The sequence below is a fragment of the Protopterus annectens genome, chromosome 9.part0 (assembly GCF_019279795.1).
Source record: "Protopterus annectens isolate FY-2018-M chromosome 9.part0, PAN1.0, whole genome shotgun sequence".
Lineage (NCBI taxonomy): Eukaryota > Metazoa > Chordata > Ceratodontiformes > Protopteridae > Protopterus > Protopterus annectens.
Genome location: NC_056743.1, coordinates 979,700,197 through 979,719,312, shown reverse-complemented (window position 1 = coordinate 979,719,312; position 19,116 = coordinate 979,700,197). Strand labels below are relative to the sequence as shown.

At 42.4% G+C, this 19,116-nt stretch overlaps 1 protein-coding gene across 1 annotated transcript in view; it reads right to left on the bottom strand.

Annotated features, from left to right (window-relative positions):
- Positions 1 to 19,116, bottom strand: part of SMARCC2 (SWI/SNF related, matrix associated, actin dependent regulator of chromatin subfamily c member 2) — a 2,789,858-nt gene that overhangs the window by 2,484,085 nt on the left and 286,657 nt on the right. Inside the window, exon 3 of the mRNA XM_044083737.1 lies at positions 9,360 to 9,445. Coding sequence (XP_043939672.1) covers positions 9,360 to 9,445 — 86 coding nt within the window. The remainder of the gene's footprint in view (positions 1 to 9,359; positions 9,446 to 19,116) is intronic.

Genomic DNA, 19,116 nt, shown 5'->3' with positions numbered 1-19,116 from the left:
AAGGAGTTTGAACCGCATAAAAAATTGAATTTTAAAACTGACAACCTCAGATCCGCTGGTAATAAATTTCTGAACCCAAGAATCTTTTGTAATTTTTAGCCAGACTCTTTGGTGCAGTGATAAATGACCCCCAACTACCTCCACAGGTAGACAGTTGGGCCTCCTTTCAGGAGTTCTGGAAAGACCTGTCCGAGAATGTATCTCTAGATCCCTGGTTCTGCAGTCCCCCTCTGCTGTGTGGACAGCATCTTCCATTAGAATTCCTCCCTCTGTTCCTGGGGGAGCTATCTCCATGTGGATCTTGGAAAAGACCCGGAGACTTTCTGAATCACATTTGTTAACTCCCTCATTGATTCCTAGAAAAGCTCCCCTGAGGGATCGAAAATGTACTCCCACAGCAGACAGGGTTTTACCTTCCTGCTCACACCTGGACAGTGTCTCCCTTACCTTAGGGCCAAATAAAGAGCTTCTGTCAAAAGCAGCATTGACAAAGGAAGACATGAAGGGATCTGTGAAATCACACAGGCACATCCAGGCATGTCTCCTAATGGAAATGCCTGAACCTGCTGCCCTTGAAGTACCTTCAGCTGCATGGGAGATAAGCCTCATGGACGAGTTTGAAACAGATTTCAGAGTAGCCAACTGTGAGACAATTGTACTCTCTGCCTCAGAAGTAATGGTAACAGAGAGGGATTTGGTAAGTTATTTAATCAAATCCCTCTGGAGTCTAATGAAGTGTGCTAAATAGTTCAGCGAATGAAATGCAAAGGTCACTGAAGCATACACATGCTTCCCGAATCTGTCCAGCACCCTACAGTCCATGTTAGGGGGATGGACAGAGGAACTTTGTTCGGCTAGTTCCTTCTTCATGGCCACAGCTATGACCATGTTGTCAACTAGTACTCCCTTGCTCCTGAATTCCTTGTCTTTTGGTGGTGCCAGGATCCTGCCTGGTCTCTTGGGGATCAGCTCAGAATCAGGCTCTTTCCACACCCATCGAGAGATCAAATCAATGAGTTCACCAATAGGCACAGTCACCCAGGAGGTAAATGAGCTGGCTGCAAAAGCTTCCAGGAATACCGATTCCTCTTGGGAAAGATTGTCAGTAGACTAACCACCTCTTGGCTTGAGGATTTCTAAAATGTCTCTGACAAGATGTCTTCAGGTGGCGATTTTGTGAACCCTTCCCCTCATTGAAGTCAATATCCTCTGTGACAGACTCTTATGGGAAGTCTAAGTGCCTCCTCTTACACTTTTTCTTCCTAGGAACTTCTTCGGTGGGATGTTCCGTAAAAGTATAGGAAGAGATCAATATACTCTACTGGGTATCCTGGAGGCTGGTTGTTCCTGTGATATGGGAAGTTGAAGTTCAAGATGCACAGACATTTGGGGCCAGGAAGTAGGACGAGCAAAAGGGGGGAAACCCCTGATCTCTAGGAGCAGGGAAAGCTCTCTCTACAACCTCGAAAGTGGAGTGCCTTGGACAGAATAAAAATGATGGCTCCGTGAATACATGCTTCTGTACCACTGGCTCCTTTGACTGGAAGGCAAACCACCAGAGGAAGAAGTCGGACTCGAGCTGTTTAGCACCAAGGCTTCAAGGGGCAGAGACAGCTCTGACAACTTCAGAGTCAACTCCAACACCCTGTATCTGACACCGATGCTACAGCTCCAAGAGTTGTCTGGCCCCGAAGTGCTCGAAGCCAGTCCACTCAGAGATGCTACCGGAGTTGAAGATACTGTGGTCTTTGAATCTGATGAGGGGTGCTCTGGGATCCTATGATCTGACTACTCCAAAACCACAGATTGGATCGGAGGAGGAGTCAGAATAGGCAGGGTACTACTCATGAACGTCTCTGGACCTGAAACAGTTGGAGCCGGGAAAACTCCCATCTGAATTTGTGTCAAGAGAAACTTTCTCAACATCCTGCCACACTGGCTTCAGTCAGACTTCTTCAGGAACAGGAGGAAGATGGTACAGATGACACCTTAGAATGGTGATGCCTTGGAGCCCTATCCAGGAAAGGAGAAGGAAGATGTGAGGACACCAGATCCAAGACCAAAAAAGATCTGCTCCATGGGGACCTCAGATTTTATCTTCGGATCTGAACGTATTGGATCAGACTATTTTGAGAGCTTACAAGGTGGTTCTGAACCCAGAGTTGAGGATGTAGTAAGATCTGCCGAACGTTTCTCAGCCTCTTTTTTGCCACTTTTCTTAAGTGTTTGAGCCCCGGAAGATGCATCTGAAAATTTAGAAGGAAACAACCCTCTTAAAATTAACTTTTTCCTTCACTGAATTAAAGCTTTTGAATTGAAGGCTATGCAAATTTTACATTCACGATCTACATGTGCAGAGCTTAGACATTACACACACAGTGTGTGCATCAAAGAGTGGAATTTTGTAACCACAGGGTGTACACTTTTTAAAACCCCAAAGTTTCTTGGCCATAATGTAGTAGACAAAGAAAAACATTAGAATAGAATAAAAAAAGAAGTTATGTACCTACCATAATGTTCCATGTTAGTTGTCCTTCATCTCACCTTCCTTCTTGCTGGATGGGTTCGGCTCTGACTCGGCCACTTATTATAGGTCGAGAGCTCTTTACTGGCTTGAGGCTACCCATTATCCCAGAATGCCCAGCATCAGCTACCAACATCTCGTTTGAGATAGCTCACACTACACATAATTATAGAAAATAATCCATTAATAGACTTGGATATACAGTTAATTGTCATGGTTTGGTTGGGAAGCAACTAATAAAACAAATTAGCCAGTGAAACCATTGAGAAACACCTCTCAATCCTCAAGGAAGGGGGACGGAGGGGGGGGGAACGCAAGAAGGAAAGTGATATGAAGGACAACTAACATGGAATGTTATGTTAGGTACATAACTTCTTTATGTTAAGTTGTCCAATCTCGCCTTCCTTCTTGCTGGATGGGACAGCGTCCCTAGCACCTCAATCCTGGTTGGCTCAGTGGAACAGACTCTTCAGAACCATGGAACCAAAGGAAGCCCTGCCCTGGGAGACCACATCTACTTTGTAATGATAAATGAATGTATGAGGATCTGCCCAAGTAGCTGCTGCACAAATTGAATCTATGGGCAATCTAGATTGAAACGCTACCAAAGTAGCTAATGACCTGGCTGAATGACCTTTGGGTTTTGTTGGAAGATCTTTTTGTTGCAAATGGTAGGTATGGGGTATGGTGTCTGATAACCATTTTGACAATGTTACTTTAGAAACTGGAAGGCCTTGTTTGTTGTTAGCAAATGAAAGGAACAACTGATCTGATTTTCTCATCTCTTTAGTTCTATGGAGACAGAAATGCAGTTGTCTATGCACATCCAATTGGTGTAATCTGTATTTTGCCTCGTTGAAATGATTAGGGAAAAAGACAGGAAGGTCAATGGATTGATTCAAATGGTGTTCTGAACAAACTTTAGGTAGAAAAGATGGGTTAGTTCTCAGAGAAACTCTGTCTTTGTGAAAAACTAGGTATGGAGGGTGCATGAAGTTCTGAAACACGTCTGGCAGAAGTAACAGCAACTAAGAAAAGAGTTTTCCAAGAGAGAAATTTCAAAGAACATGATGCTGCTGGTTCAAAGGGTGGCAGTATCAAGGAAGCCAGAACCAAAGTGAGATCCCAAGGTGGACGGGGATCTTTTAATGGGGGTTTAAGTACAGATGTACCTCTCATGAAGGCTTTACAGAGTTTGTGAGACAGTATGCTGGAGTTAGAGACTCCGGCATGAAAATTTGAAATGGCAGCTAATTGTACTCTGATGGTAGCAGCCGCTGAACCAGAATGAAACAGTTCTGCTAAGAAATCCAAAATCTCGTGTATAGGAGCTGTAAAAGGATCTACATTTCTGGATTCTGCCCAGTAAGAGAATCTTTCCCATTTGCTAGCATAGACTTTCCTTGTATTTGCCTTATGGGAGAAAACAATAATATCATGCACTGCTGGGGAAATATTGGGGAGCCTGGCTAGGATTGGAAGTGGAGTAACCAAGCTGTGAGCTTGAGAGATCGGAGGGATTGGTGTAGCCCGCCTGATTGATGAATCAAGAGGTCCGGTACTGGGTCCAGAATCCAAGGCTGGGCTAGAAGGTGGGGGTTCAAGGAACGGAAACCAAATCTGTCGAGGCCAACAGGAGGCAATAAGGATCATTTTGCAACCCAACAATTTTGCTTTCTGAATGACTTTTGGAATTAGGGGAAAGGAGGGAAATGCATAAAGGAGTCCCTGAGGCCAATCATGGACTAGAATGTCCCTGGGTGTCTGACCTGGAGGAGGAAGAAGGGAGAAGTAGCTGCTGCATTTGTTGCTGAGGGGAGAGGCAAAGAGATCGCAGCAAGGCTGGCCCCATATGCAGAAAATAAGATCCACAATTTCCTGTTTAAGAGACCACTTGTGAGGCAGGAGGATAGCCTTGCTGAGCCTGTCTGCTATTACGTTGGATGTCCCCGGGATATGTGTTGCAGTCAGAAAATATTGGGAGAAAATAGCTTACTGCCACTGTCTGAGGGCCCCTCGGCACAAGGGGTAAGACCTGGTTCTGCCCTATTTGTTTATGTACCAATCCACTGACATATTGTCCATCTGTATTGCAATGGTCCCGGCATGGACAGAGTCTTGAAGAGCTTGCAACACTAGGAGCACCACTCTCATCTCCAGGACGTTGATGTGCAAGTGGTACTCGTGAGGTTGCCAAGTGCCTTGGACTGTCTTCCCTAGATAATCCACCCTATCACGGAAGTGTCCATGGTCACTGTGGCGATCGGATGGGGATCAATGAAAGGTCTGCCCTGAGTAACTAGTGGGGAGACCATCCACCAGGAAAGGTGTCTTTTGCAAGATTCCATAATTAGCATCATGTGAGACATGGGTAATTCCTGGAAGGACCACTGTGTGAAAAGAAGCCACTAAAGGATTCTCATGTGGAAGCGTGCTAAGGGAACTAGAAGAATGGCTGCTGCCATGGACCCTAGAGCTTGAAGAACATATTTGACTTGAATTATTTTGCTCCTTAGGAGAAGTGACACCTGTTTTCGAATAATGGAAACTCTTTCCTGAGGCAATTTTACAATCATTTTTCTTGTGTTTAGTTCTGTTCCTATGTATGTAATAGACTGACAGGGCAACAAGGCAGCTTTTTTGAAGTTTATTGTGATGCCTAGTTGAGCACAGGATGTGATGGTATAATCTCTTGCCTCTATAAGTTGTTGCCTGGTGGTAACAGTGAGGAGCCAGTCATCCAGATAACGAAACACCTGGAATCCTACATGTCTCAGGTGAGCCATGACTACTACCATGCATTTGGTGAACACCCTGGGGGCTGTGGTGAGACCAAAGGGCAAAGCTCTGAATTGGTAATGACTGGCCCCTAGCCAGAAGCGTAGAAATTTCCTGGACCATCTGTCCATTTTGATATGATAGTACACATCCTGAAGATCTATGGAGCACATCCAATTGCCCTGACCCACAAAGGGGAGAATGGACTGCAGTGTTACCATCCAGAACTTTTCTTTTTGTATAGATTTGTTTAACCTGCTAAGATCCAGAATTGGTCTCCAGGTCCCTTGTCTTTTTGGGCACTAAAAAAAATCTTGAGTAAATTCCAGATCCTACTTGGTCTGCGGGGACTTCCTGGATGGCTCTTTTTTCTACCAGTCTTGAAACTTCTGTGACTGCCTGATCCCTTAGATTGGGTGGAACATCTGGGATGGATTTTCCTGAAATAAAAGGGGGCTGATGAAAGGGAATCTTGTAACCTCCGGATATAATGGATAGTACCCATTTGTCTTTTGTAATATTTTGCCAGGCGATTAGGTACAATGAAAGCCTTCCCCCGAATGCCTCCAGAGCTGAGCAGTCGGGCATCCCTTCACGGATGTTGATAGGGTTTGGAAGAGAACATATTTCTGTCACCCTGATTTTGCGGACCCCCCTCTGCCACGAGGGCGTCTGCCACTGTTATTATTTCCCCGTCTGTCCCTGGGGGAAAAATCACCAATTGCATCAGAGGCAAGGGTCCCTGGGATTTTCAAAACCACATCTTTCCACCCTTATGACCCTTTGGGTATGGTCTGGTAGGAGTGGAGAAACGGACTCCAACATCAGAAATTGCCTTGCCTTCCTGCTGGCACCTGGTAAGCGTGTCTTTCACCTGAGGACCAAAGAGAGAGGGGCCATCAAAGGGGGTATTGGTGAAGGACGCTCTGAAAGGTTCCACAAACTGTCACAGCCACAGCCAAGAATGTCTCCTAAGAGCCACTCCTGTTCCTGCAGCTCTACTCACTCCACTGGCTGCATATGAAATAAGCCTCATGGAGGAGCTGACTACTGAATTAAGAGTCACCAACTGGGTAGCTACCTTGGCTGAAGCTCCCTCAGCTGTGGGATCTTGCAGGGTATCTCCAAGCTCTTTTAGGAGATCCCTCTGAAGCCTAGTAAAATGGGAAATATAGTTCAGGGACCTAAGGGAGAAGGTCGCTGATGAAAACATCCACTTCTCATATCTGTCCATCGTATGAGAGTCTTTATTCGGTGGATGGACAAATGAGGAAGTTTCAGCTAACTCTCTCTTTGTGGCTGCTGCTACCACCAACGGCATCAACTGGGACACCTGTAGTTAAGAATTGTTTGTCTTGGGGAGCTGTGATGAATTTATTGGGTCTCCTCGGGACAGGTTCTATGGAATCTGGAGCTGGCCAAGCCTTTCGAGATACTACAGACATGAGTGGATCAAAAGGCGGAGACACCCAGGAGGTGGAAGGTCGGGAACCAAATGCGTCCAGATATACAGACTCCTCCTTGGAGAGGGCAAGGGAAGTCCAGCTATGCCTCTGCCTGAGAATCTGAAGGATGTCTGAAAAGGAAACATCTTTAGAGGGGGACCTTGGGGACCCCTCCGATTCATCCAGGTCTGTATCTGAGGCGACAGACTCAGAGGAGTCTTGGTGCTTCCTCTTGCACTTTTTCTTCCGGAAAGCCTGCTCAGAATGCTCTGGGGTGGTTTCAGAAGAAGAGTGTTCATCCAATGGGGTGTCCTGGGGCATAGGTTCCCTGGGGATGAAGGAGGAGCAGAGGCTGTCACAGGCACCAAGGGGGACGGAGGTGATGGAGCTGATAGTGGAGCTGTCTGTAGGGAGAGCACTCTCTGCATGACCTCGAAGGCGCCGCAATCTCGACACAAGGAGGGCTCCAGTTCAAAAGAGACAGGAATCACACCCTGTGCCGAGGGTGATGGCTCCAAGGCCGATGTGGGAGGCGAGCTCAACTGAGCCGATGCTCCAAGAGGGAGAGCGGGGTCGGACAAGGGTCCAATGCCACTTCCCCCCTCGGAGCAGACGAGAGAGCTTTGTTGCCCAGATACCTCGATGGGAGGAAGAAACGAGGTAATCGAAGCTAACGTCTGAGCCGAAGAGGATGTCATCAGAGCCGAAGCAACCACTATCGAAGCGTCCGGTTCCAAACTAAGCATAGTCGGAGGAGGAATCAAAATTGAAGCGGATGGAGCTAAAGCCTGTTGAGGCTGGCTCAAAAGCATTTTAGCAATGGCCTGTGACTTCAGCAACCTACGGATCACCCTCTCCATATCCTGATCCGATAACCTCGAGGACTGAGAGGAGTGGGAAGATGAGCGATGACTGCACTTACTTTGAAGTAAGGGTGATTGTGGCACTGAGCGAATCGGCTCCAATGAAGGAGACCTAGCTCGTTTGTGGCTCCAAGACGGCTCCGAAGTAACAATTGGAGCTGACAGAGGGGTAGTCTCTTCAGTGCCAGATGGCACCGACACACTTGGTTTGTCAAGCTCACAGGTTGGTTCCGAACATGGAGCCAACAGCTTGACTGGTTTCAAAGATTTCACTGGCTGAGATGCTTTAGCCAAAGAATCCTGTTTTAACAATCCATGGAGGATAAGCTTGTTTTTCTGCTCCTGCAGGACCCTTGGACTAAAGGCATGACAAATAGCACAAGAGTCCTGCAGGTGCAGAGCCCCCAAGCAGTAAACACAACTAGTGTGCTCATCTGTCAGAGACATCTTCTGACAGCATTAGTCACACTTTTTAAAACCAGCGGTTTTAACTTCCTTAAACATTTTTCCAAAACTACAACAGCAAACTAAAAATTTATAAGGACCTTAAAGGACAGCCTCTAAATTAAACGGCTGTCCTTGGGGGGGGCTCTCCAAGTTAAACGAGTTCAGGGAATAACAGAAGGCCTAGCGACTAAGGGGCGATGGCCAACACAGCACAAAAACACCACAAGGAGGAGATAAGGAGTTTACAATAAAAGAAACTTATAAACTACTATAAGAGAGAAAATATATATCAAAATTTAAGCAAATTATTTTAGTTTAATAGAGAAAAAAAGTTATACTAAGCCTGAGCCAGTATTGATTGCAACCTCACAGCTAAAGCGGCAAATGAGATCTGGGTAGCTGACACTGGGCATTCTGGGATAAGGGGTAACCTCGAGCCAGTAAAGAGGTCTCGAGCTATAGTAAGTGACCGAGTCGGAGCCAAGGATTGGCTCCAAACCCATCCAGCAAGAACGAAGGTGAGATTGGACAACTTAACATTATATATTTTTATATATATTTTATAGGAAAAAGAGAAAGTAGAGATAAATTGCCAGCAATGGTAATTATAGAATGTATCGTAAGTACTGTAAACAAGACAGTTTACTAACTTTAGTAAAAGTAGAATTAATCAACTACAGTGTAAAAGGGTAGGGAGAATATAAAGTGTTTTTGAAAATAAAGCCTGTCAAGGTAATAAGTAATAAAAAATATTTGCTCATGAACTAATACCTGAGAGTTTGCAGTGACCACATCTGTACACAAAGGCAGCAAACAAGATCTGGGGTATGTTAGGGGACTAACGCATTACGGGTAAGGGAGGAGCTTTAGCATTTCAGTGTTCCACGAGCTGGAAGAAGCGTCAGAGTCAGATCCAGGGGTTGGAGACAAACCCATTTGTTGAGGAACAAATGAAAATGACAATATCAGATACTTTCTTAATAAGTGTACAGAAATCATAAACAGTTACTGATGCAGTGTTCTCAAAAAAAAGCACACAAGAATTAAGCTGGAGCACAATTTCCAGTGCTGTTAAGGTAAGCTAGCAACTTAATATAAGCCACTGTTAAAACTATCTTGCAAAATGCTAACCTTGCTTCTGACAAAACGATAAACAAAACCAAGGAACAGAGCTGTATACAAAATAAAATAAAGCCAAGCTAACTAATGCAACTAGACCTTGGAATTACAGTAACTAAAAACAATCAAAACAACAAAGGGAAAATCTGCTCCACTTGAATTCATCTCTTTCAAATTTCTTACCATCCTTGATCACTCTTGAACTTATAGGCAGAAGCTAAAATATGGCACAATGCTCCTCCATTCTTAAAATCTAGGAAGCACTTCATCTGCACAAGAAAAAGAAAAAAGAAAAACACAGTATTTTCATCTTCTACTGACCTTGTATAAAATCAAAACACAAGTATTATACCATTACGATTAGTGAACAGTCAGACTCAGAACAATGTAGAAAACTAAGCCAGCTACCATTAAAAATGTAATCCTCATTGGCTGTTAAAGATTACCCACGTGTATTCAAATATGCATTAGGGAATGTTACTATTAGAAGGGAAGGCTGCAGATGGAAAACCTTAAGAAAGCAGCTCAGATGATCTGTCAACAACCAAATATCAAGGTATTGCAATACTCTCCAGTTTAGGATTAGACATATTCAACTGCAGTGTACAAGACACAATAAACTTTTTTTCTCCAAATTAATCTATACTGCACATTCTGCTGATGCCCTCAATTACTGAGTTCAGATATGTTTACTACAATCATGATATCTCTACTTAGGCATAATAGCATTAATGTCATTACTACAGCTCAGTAATTTGATAGCATAATGGATTTTCTTCATACACTGTAGGCAATCAAAATAAAGGGTCACCTTTCACTAACAAAGGAATATCGGGGGGGGGGGGGTGAGGCAATGTAAGCATTCAAAAATGAAGGGATAGCATTAAGTGATAAAAATGTGACAGTATTAAAGGTGACAATGTGATCTAAACTAACAAATAATACAAAGTTTTACTTGAAAATGATATACAACAGGTATATGAAAACACTGGTTGAGGCAACTATGAGAAAGTTACTTCACAATTCCAAGATCAGGCTCACCACAAAAGAAAAGTTTAAAAGGCAACCAAGAACTAGAGCATAGAATAAGGAGATAAACATTTTCTCTCTCACAATTGTCCGGCTACTATTGCCTGAAGTACATGGTGAGATAACTAAAGTGTGTGTGCATATATTTATTATATATATATATATATATATATATACACACACACACATACATATATAAAATACACACACACACACACACACACACATATATATATATATATATATAGTTTCACTTTATAATCTCGAAATGCTGAAATCTCGAATTTCAGCATTTCGAGACTATAAAGCCGAATTTCAAAATGTGGAAAGTGCATAATCGCGAATTCGAATATCTCATATTCGCGGTTATGGCTTTAAGTTGTGTGACATGCTGTGTTTACGTTGGATGTAGTTTGATGTGGTGTATGGATTTGCGTGGAGTGTAAGGTAAGTGACTGTTTTTTAAGGGTTTTGGGTGGGAGTCTGAGTGTATGCTAGATTGTTTTTAAGTTGTAAGTGTGGGTTATGGTAGGCAAGTTAACGTATGAGTGTGTAATTGTTGACTGTGTTGGTGTGTGTGTCTGTGTGTGTGTGAGGGACTGTGGAATGTCTGGGTGTGAGTGTTCTGTCTGTCACTGTTTGTGCGATCTCTGAGTTAGTATATATAAGTAGGGAGGTGTGGGGGGTGCAGAGGGGCTTGCCCCCTATTTTTATGTAGTGTAGGTATTTGCATGTTTGGTGTTTTGCTTTTTTTGTGTTTATTTATTTTGTGGTGAGGGTGTTGTGGTTTGTGTGTGGTGTGGTGCATGCTGTGTGTTTGGGTTTATGGTTTCGGGTTTGTGAAGTTTCTGCTTTATGGTCTCGAAATGCTGAAATTCGAGATTATGAAGTGAAACTATACATATATATATATATATATATATATATATATATATATATAGATATATATACATAGATATATATATATATATATATATATATATATATATATATATAAATCTACACATACATACACACACACACAGACACATATATATATATATATATATATATATATATATATATATACACACACACACACACGTATTTATTTTATATATATATATATATATATATATATATATATATATATATATATGTTTATGTAGATATGTGTCTACTTCAGACTGTCGAATAGCCATAATGTCGACATGCATATGGCCGAGACGACAACATTGAAACATCAAAACGTCGACCATAAATAAAAAAACAACCCACTTTTTTTCTTTTTTGCTGCAGCAGGGGGGGGGGGCTATGCTCCCTGCACCCCCACATCTCCCCCTGCTACTTAAATATACCAACTCCGAGATCGCACTTACATTGAAGTGAATGGCAAGTTTTCCCTATGGTGATTTTCATGCAAACTGTTCAATGTTTTGTTATTTCAATGTTGTTATCTCGGCCATATGCGTGTCGACATTATGGCCATTCGACGATCTGAAGGGGACCTGTATACAGATTCCCTTCACAAGCTCGAAGTTAAAAAACTTCGAACTCCAAATGGTCGAGACAATACGATCGAAGTTTTGAAACTTTGAACGTTTTGAATGGAAATCGCTGTACAGAGCATAACTGGAAATTTACCATTTTCCTCACTGTAGTGCGATCTTGGAGTTGGTATATTTATTTAGCAGTGGGTGTGGGGTGCAGGGCCCCCCCTGCAAGAATGTAAAAAAAAAATTGTTTTTATTTATTTTTATTACAATCTTGAAATTTCAAAACTTCAGTCCTATGGTCTCAACAATTTGCAGTTCAAAGTTTTGAAACTTCAAGCTTGTGAAGTAGATCCATATCTATACATACTTATATTTATACATACTTAAAGATGTTTTTGAAAGAACCTCGCTACTGCATCCTCTTCTCCTGATGATAACAGACAAACATTTTCCAGCAGATCTCAAGGAAAGAAGCTCCTCCCGAGACACTGAGGGCTGAGACCCTGAAAACCTTGGAGTTGACCCAAATCCTGGAGCTCCAACACCAATCTCCAGCTCCAGAACCCACCCAGATCCAACAAAGTAGGAGTCAAGCAGGTCAAGGTCACTGTCAAGAGTTGATGACACCCATGTCATTGGCTCTGGTGGGGGGGGCTACATAGGACAAACACATCCAAAATCATCTGATCTGACACATGGATCGGAGAAGAAGAAAATGACACGAGAAGTCAGGCTAGGCCTCGCCACCCTGCTACTGAGGATATTTTTGGAACCATGTCTTCTAGACATCAAATGTTCCGTTAACCTTTTTTTTTAAACAATAAGAACTTTTACAGAATAGGGTGCTAATACTTCGTATTCAATGACCTCAACAAAAGAGGAAGGTGGAAAAGGTTCAGAAATGTTATACTGAAAGAACTGCTGGCTGCTGTGATATGACATATGCTGACAAACAAACTAAAACTGTATATAATCACATACAGGTTGTTTTGCAGAAATTAGATTCAGGATGGCTAAGCTGCCTAAGGTGCTGTGTTCAGGTCACAGTATCCACTGCAGACATGGGTTCATATCCCACTTCTGACAAACAATGTCCATGAGCCAGGACTGAAAAGGGGTTTCAAACCCAGCCAGACATTCTCTGCAAACAAATGCAAATAAATAACAGATATGACTATGGTCTTCAAATATCTAAATAAAATGGCTCATTAGCCAGCACATTGGATGCTACATTCTTATAAAACCTAAATTCTACTCAAAATAACTGCTAAAAATTCAACAATCAAACATAAACCTTAAAACAGCTACATTACTGAATTCATGTCTTTTAAGCTTAACACAATAGCTTTAAGAAAGCTCTCAGATTATGTAGCCCAGGCCAGTATGACCCTGACCCTGAGCAGTATCCTACCCTCACCAAGAATGATGCCACAATACAGAGACAAAATGATCAGCTTTAATAATTGGCTTAATTACTGGTGTCATTCTAAAGGGATCCAATGTCTGTCTGCCTGGGATGACATGCTTGACAAGCCACGCTGCTTCGCAAGGGACGGCTTGCACCTGTCACCCCTGGTTTTCCGGATATTGGCAAAGGCTCTTGCCACCCCCATAGTGCCTTTTTTAGGCAAGGCTCAAATGATAAACCTACCGCCCTAGAAAACAAAAATGGAGAAAAACTAAGGGTAATACTGCTCAATGCCAGAAGTCTAAACCTCAAGATGCACGCCCTCAAAGCCCTCCTCAGTATGGAGAGCATCGATGTCTGTGCTGTGACTGAAACCTGGTTCAAGGCTCCTGAGAGCACCCCAGCACTATCAGGTTATACCTCATATCATGCGTTCCGGCCCCAAAATCCGGACCGAACCACAAAAGGAGGGGGAGTATCCATATTCATAAAGGATACCCACACCAGGTTAGTGGCAACGCACGAAGCATCGGAGACCATCCAGGTGCAATTAACCATAGGTAAAACTGCCCTACAGTTTGTAGCATGCTACAGACCACCCTCTCAAACTCAGGAAACCCACACAGCCTTCCTGAAGACACTGGAGAGTATGAATGTCTCTCCAAACACCATCATATTGGGTGACTTCAACTACCCAAACATAGACTGGGAACATTACTCAAGCCCCAACACCCTAGCCCAAAGGTTCCTGGAGTTCATAAACTCAAATGCTATAAAACAACTAGTCACCATTCCCACAAGAGGAGAAAATATACTAGACCTGATCATCACAAACATGGGGACAAAATGCTCCACACCGGAAGTATATCCCTCATTGGTGAGATCAGACCATAAATTAATCTCACTGGAGATCCACATCCCGCCCCCAACCCCAGCAAAAAAGACCACAGTGAAGAACTTCTCAAAAGCAAACTTCACACTTCTTAAGACTGGAGTGGTATCCTTCAAGGCCCCCGAGCCAGTGGAAACCACAACCCATGCTGCTGAAACCCTTACAAATGCCTTCTACGAGCACTTCCAGGAATGTATGGATCAAGCAATCCCTAATAAAATCAAGACCCTTTCCACCAAAGGCAGGTGCCCGGTCTGGTGGACCTCAGCCATAAACAAACTCTACAACAAGAGGAGAAAGCTACTACATGACAGAGCAAAATCCCTAAAAGGGAAGGCATCTCTGATCAATACTAGCAAAAAACTACGATCACTCATAAAATCATCCAAGGCCAACTTTGAGAGAAAAATCGCTAATGACACAAAAGACAATCATAAGGCCTTCTTTAGCTATGTTAGAAACCTGGGTGGAAACTCCCAGATATGCTCAGAATTAGTCCAAAATGATACAAAAATCACTGAACCCACAGACATTGCCAACATACTGGCAGACAGGTTCAGTGCAAATTTCTCCCGCAAAAGGAGAAATATCTATCCTACCAGAGTCTAGCCTCCCAAACATCTCAGATGCCCAGGTGAGAGCTGCTCTCTCTAAAGCAAAAAACACAGCATCAATGGGACCAGACGGTGTCCCCGGCTGTGTGCTACACGAACTCAGTGAGGAACTAAACCCACATATAAGGCTGCTGCTTAATCTTAGCCTTACTACAGGATACGTACCCAAAGAATGGCGTACGGCAACTGTGGTCCCACTCCAGAAAGGCGGTGCTTCTATGGACCCTGGAAATTACTGCCCCATAAGCTTGACGAGCCTTGTCTGCAAAGCTATGGAGAGGATCATAATGGAACTCATAAATAAAGACATTGGGGACCTACAGACACTGGATCCTACCCAATTTGGCTTTGTCAAGGGCAGATCCTGCCTCTTGAACTTGGTCGACTTTTTTGAAACCATCACTAAGGCCATTGATGAGGGTAAGGCAGTTCACACAGCCTACCTTGACCTAGCAAAAGCGTTCGACACAATACCCCACTCGGGCATCATAGATAAGCTCACCAGCTTAGATGTAAACCCATATGTCACAAGATGGGTTGCAAACTGGCTCAAGGACAGAACCCACAGGGTTAGAGTTGCTGGTGCCATGTCAGACTCTAAGCCGGTCATGAGCGGTGTCCCACAGGGCTCAGTCCTGGGCCCCCTCTTGTTCGGCATTTATTTTTCTGAAGTGCAGGCAAACATAGGGGGATGGTGGCTGACAAAATTTGCAGATGACTGCAAACTGGGCACCATAACTGACACTCCATCAGACACAGACATCCTCTAGAGAGGTCTCATAGAAATGGATAACTGGTGCCAGAGCCATGGCCTTAAGCTAAATGCCAAAATGTATAGTCATACCCTTTGGGAAAAACAAGGTAACCCCTAATTACCACATAGGTGGTAATCCATTAAACACGGAAGAAGTTATCAGGGACCTGGGGACCCAAGTTGACAGTAACCTCTCTTTTGACACTCACATTGCCAAAGTGGTTAGGAAGACCTTCTACATTGCCCACCTGATCATGAAGGGATTCACATCCAGATCAGGAGAGGTCATTGTACCCCTGTACTCTTCACTTATCAGACCAATGATTGAGTACAACGCCCCATTCGGAATGTACCTTACCCAACACCTGCAGCAGTTAGAAAGACCCCAAAAGTTCCTCACCAAAAGGATAAAGGGGCTCAAACATATGTCATACACTGCCCGACTGAAGAAACTCCAGCTCTATTCAGTCGCATACCGTCTGCTCAGAGGTGATCTGTGCCTGACATACAAGGCCATGTCCAACCCGGAATTAATGGACATGCTCCACCTCAAAAAATCCAAATCCACCAGAGCCACGAGAGCAAGAGACTTAAACCTCAACACGGATATAAATAGGACGTGCTGGAGGGACAGATTCATCACCCAGAGACTCCCTACACTATGGAACAGAATCCCAGTCCATGGGAGGCAGAGCCCCTCACTGACTCTGTTCAAGAGAAATCTTGACAAGTGGATGGGAGATCGTAGGTTTACCCCGGGAATCATCTCTGTGTCACTGCTGGACAGAGGCACAGCAAACTAATGGGTATAGTATTCTCATCCTAAGGGGTGGTGAAAGCCACACACACTCTGGCTAGGCTTATAAATGCCCTAGGGCAGATAGCCTAGTATGAACCTATGAACCTAAAAGATGGGTTGGAGGTGGAGTATGATCTCCCTATATTACTGGATGAAGACACTACATTGATTTTTTTAGGTCTTGTATCTACTTTTGGAAGCACACAGAAACAATGGAAAATAGTTCACTTCAGCAGAAGGTAATTAAAAAAAAAGAAAAAAACGAAAAATGTATTGGGTTACACACTCTTTTTCTTGCATTTCCTGCAAATAGCCACTGCATGGGGAAGGTTCCAACTGCTCTAAGTATGACTAACATACTAATGCCCACCTGCATATCCATCTTATTTATGAATGCACTGCTATAATTATCCTCTCATCATGAACACATAGTACAATAAAGTTGCATATGATGACACTTGGAACTTATCTGCACTCTTACATGTAAAATTCTACTCACCCATGCATAAAAAAAATACCAGAAAGTTCAAGTACTGAGACGCTTAGAATTCAGGAAGTGAAAAAGAAATGTACAGCAACATTCCCTGACATATTATAGTGTGGATTCAGTGGCTAAGCAGGAAAGCACATCAACTCACCTTTGATGCTCAAAAGCGCAAAAGACCCTGGGTTTTATCACCATCCTAGGTGATTTGGAAACTGCAGTACAGTATGAAGGGGTGCTACACTCTAGATTTATCATCCTTTGAATGAGATATTAAAATGAGCCCCCATCTGATTGTACTGGTGTTTGTTCAAATAATATTAAAAAACTCACAGCACATACAAGAATAAGATACTTACACATGAAGAAACCAGATACATTCTTACAACAAATGAGCCTAAAAAAAAATATTTATCACACAATATTAGTTACTGTACAAAAGTTCTGTAACGTCTTCACTTAGTAAACTATGTTATGCTCCCAATTAAGCAAACAAGCAGTTTCCTGTGAATTACAGCTATGCACTTACAATAATGACAGATATGGAATAATAGGTCAACCTCCCATAACAGTAGGATTTTGCAGGCTTTAGGACTTTACAGCAAATTTAACTTTCTTATATCCCACCCTAACCCACAATGCAATGCACTGTCAAGCTTCACTCAGCTATTCGACTTGATGTGAAAAAGGCACATAAAGATTAGAAAATGCAGACAAAGCAAAATTCAAGAAAAGCTATGCTAGAAGAAGGAAAATGTGGGTGGGTATACTACAAAGAATGACATTACTCTTCCAGCTCTACTGTTTACGGTATGCATAAAAATTTTACTTCTGACAAGGTCCATCCTCTTTTTTGTTTTTATTAAAATACAAACATTTTAAATTATCACTTATGACATATTAAATCATACAGTTATACAAATGAAACCAAACCATATTGACATAATTTTAGTTGCAAACATTATACATCACTTATAATCTATCCAGTCACTGTCAAACATTGCATTGCTTATTCAAACCCTGCCTTCTTTTAAACCACATTTAACGTCTGCATGTATTGTTCCCATAATTTCCATTTTTTTCTCTGTAATTTGCTCTTACCCTTTTCTAAAGATCTTATTTCCAGTTGTTTTACCTCTGTTACTATATTCAATACTTCTAGTACAGTCACTTTAGACTTTGATTTTCATTTCCTGGTAATTACTTTTTTGGCAGGCACCATAACTAGACTCAGTAAGGCCTTACTACGTCTAGGCAATTCCAATTCTGTATCATAGCTCAGAAATAATTTCCCTAGTCATACCAATTTGCTCACGCAGTACTTCTGATAGAGTAGTCTGCAGGGAATTTTTAAAGTCTGCCAACTCATTACACACCCAGAAAAATATGTTCCCAAATACCTCCAACATTTGCTATCTACCGGAGGAATAATTCTTTGGAGTCTACTTTGGGTGTAAAAAACATGTAAATACTTCCAAGCAAAGATCCTAACACTTCTAGACTTTGTTGCATATTTGGGAGACATATATATATCCCCATTGTTTCTTTGTGAATTGCTTATCCAGTCTCTCTTCTCAATCCTTTCTAAACTCCTGTGATTGATTCTTATACTTATCATGCAATATTTTAGATGCTCTACTAATTATTCCTTTTTTGACAACAGCTTCTGTTTTAGATTCTACTAAAAACTCTACCAGTGTTGATCTTTTGCTTAGGATCCCCCTACTTCTTTCTCTTTGCGTATACTCTGATATCAATCCTTGATACGGAAGGCAATCTCTAGCCTGCAGTCCAAATAAATTCTTGGCCTCTTCCTATTCTATTACCTTTCCCTCTCTAATTTTTTACTCCAAATACCTTGGTTCTTTTGTCAGATTTCTCTATGCCCCCTCTTGCCTATTGTCTGTATCCCTAACAGCAGTCATCCATATCGAGAGAATCTCCTTTCTCCATTCATGTGTTGGCTTAGTTCTTAGAATACCTTTTGTTACTTTATGAATATAATATTCTGTAGGGTTATTGCTATTCTCCTTAAGGATCTGGATCCAAAGTCCCAGTGTCTCCTTGTTTCTTGAGCCCCCCCCCCCCCCGGTTTAGTCATAATCTGTTTCCAGATTGAGATACAGGTTTCTACTTCTGTTCCGTATAAGAATCTTAACTGTGTAGCTCTGAAATTCCCCTTCAAATTGGGTAATCCCAGACCATCTTGTTCTTCTGGAAGAACCAGCTTATCCCACTTGATTCTTGGCATCTTCCTCTCCCAGATAAAATCCTTCGGCTCCTTATTAATTGTTATCCACAACTTCTTTTCTGGTTGATAAAAATATGCCTGACTTGTGTATAAAACAAAAGAGACTAAAAACATTTTAACTGCTTGTATCTTGCTATCCATATCCAAAAAACAGTTCTTCCAATTTCTCAGTTTTTGTAATATATTGCTAGTCTCTTCCCACATATCCTTAACTGCCACACCAGAATCCTTTTT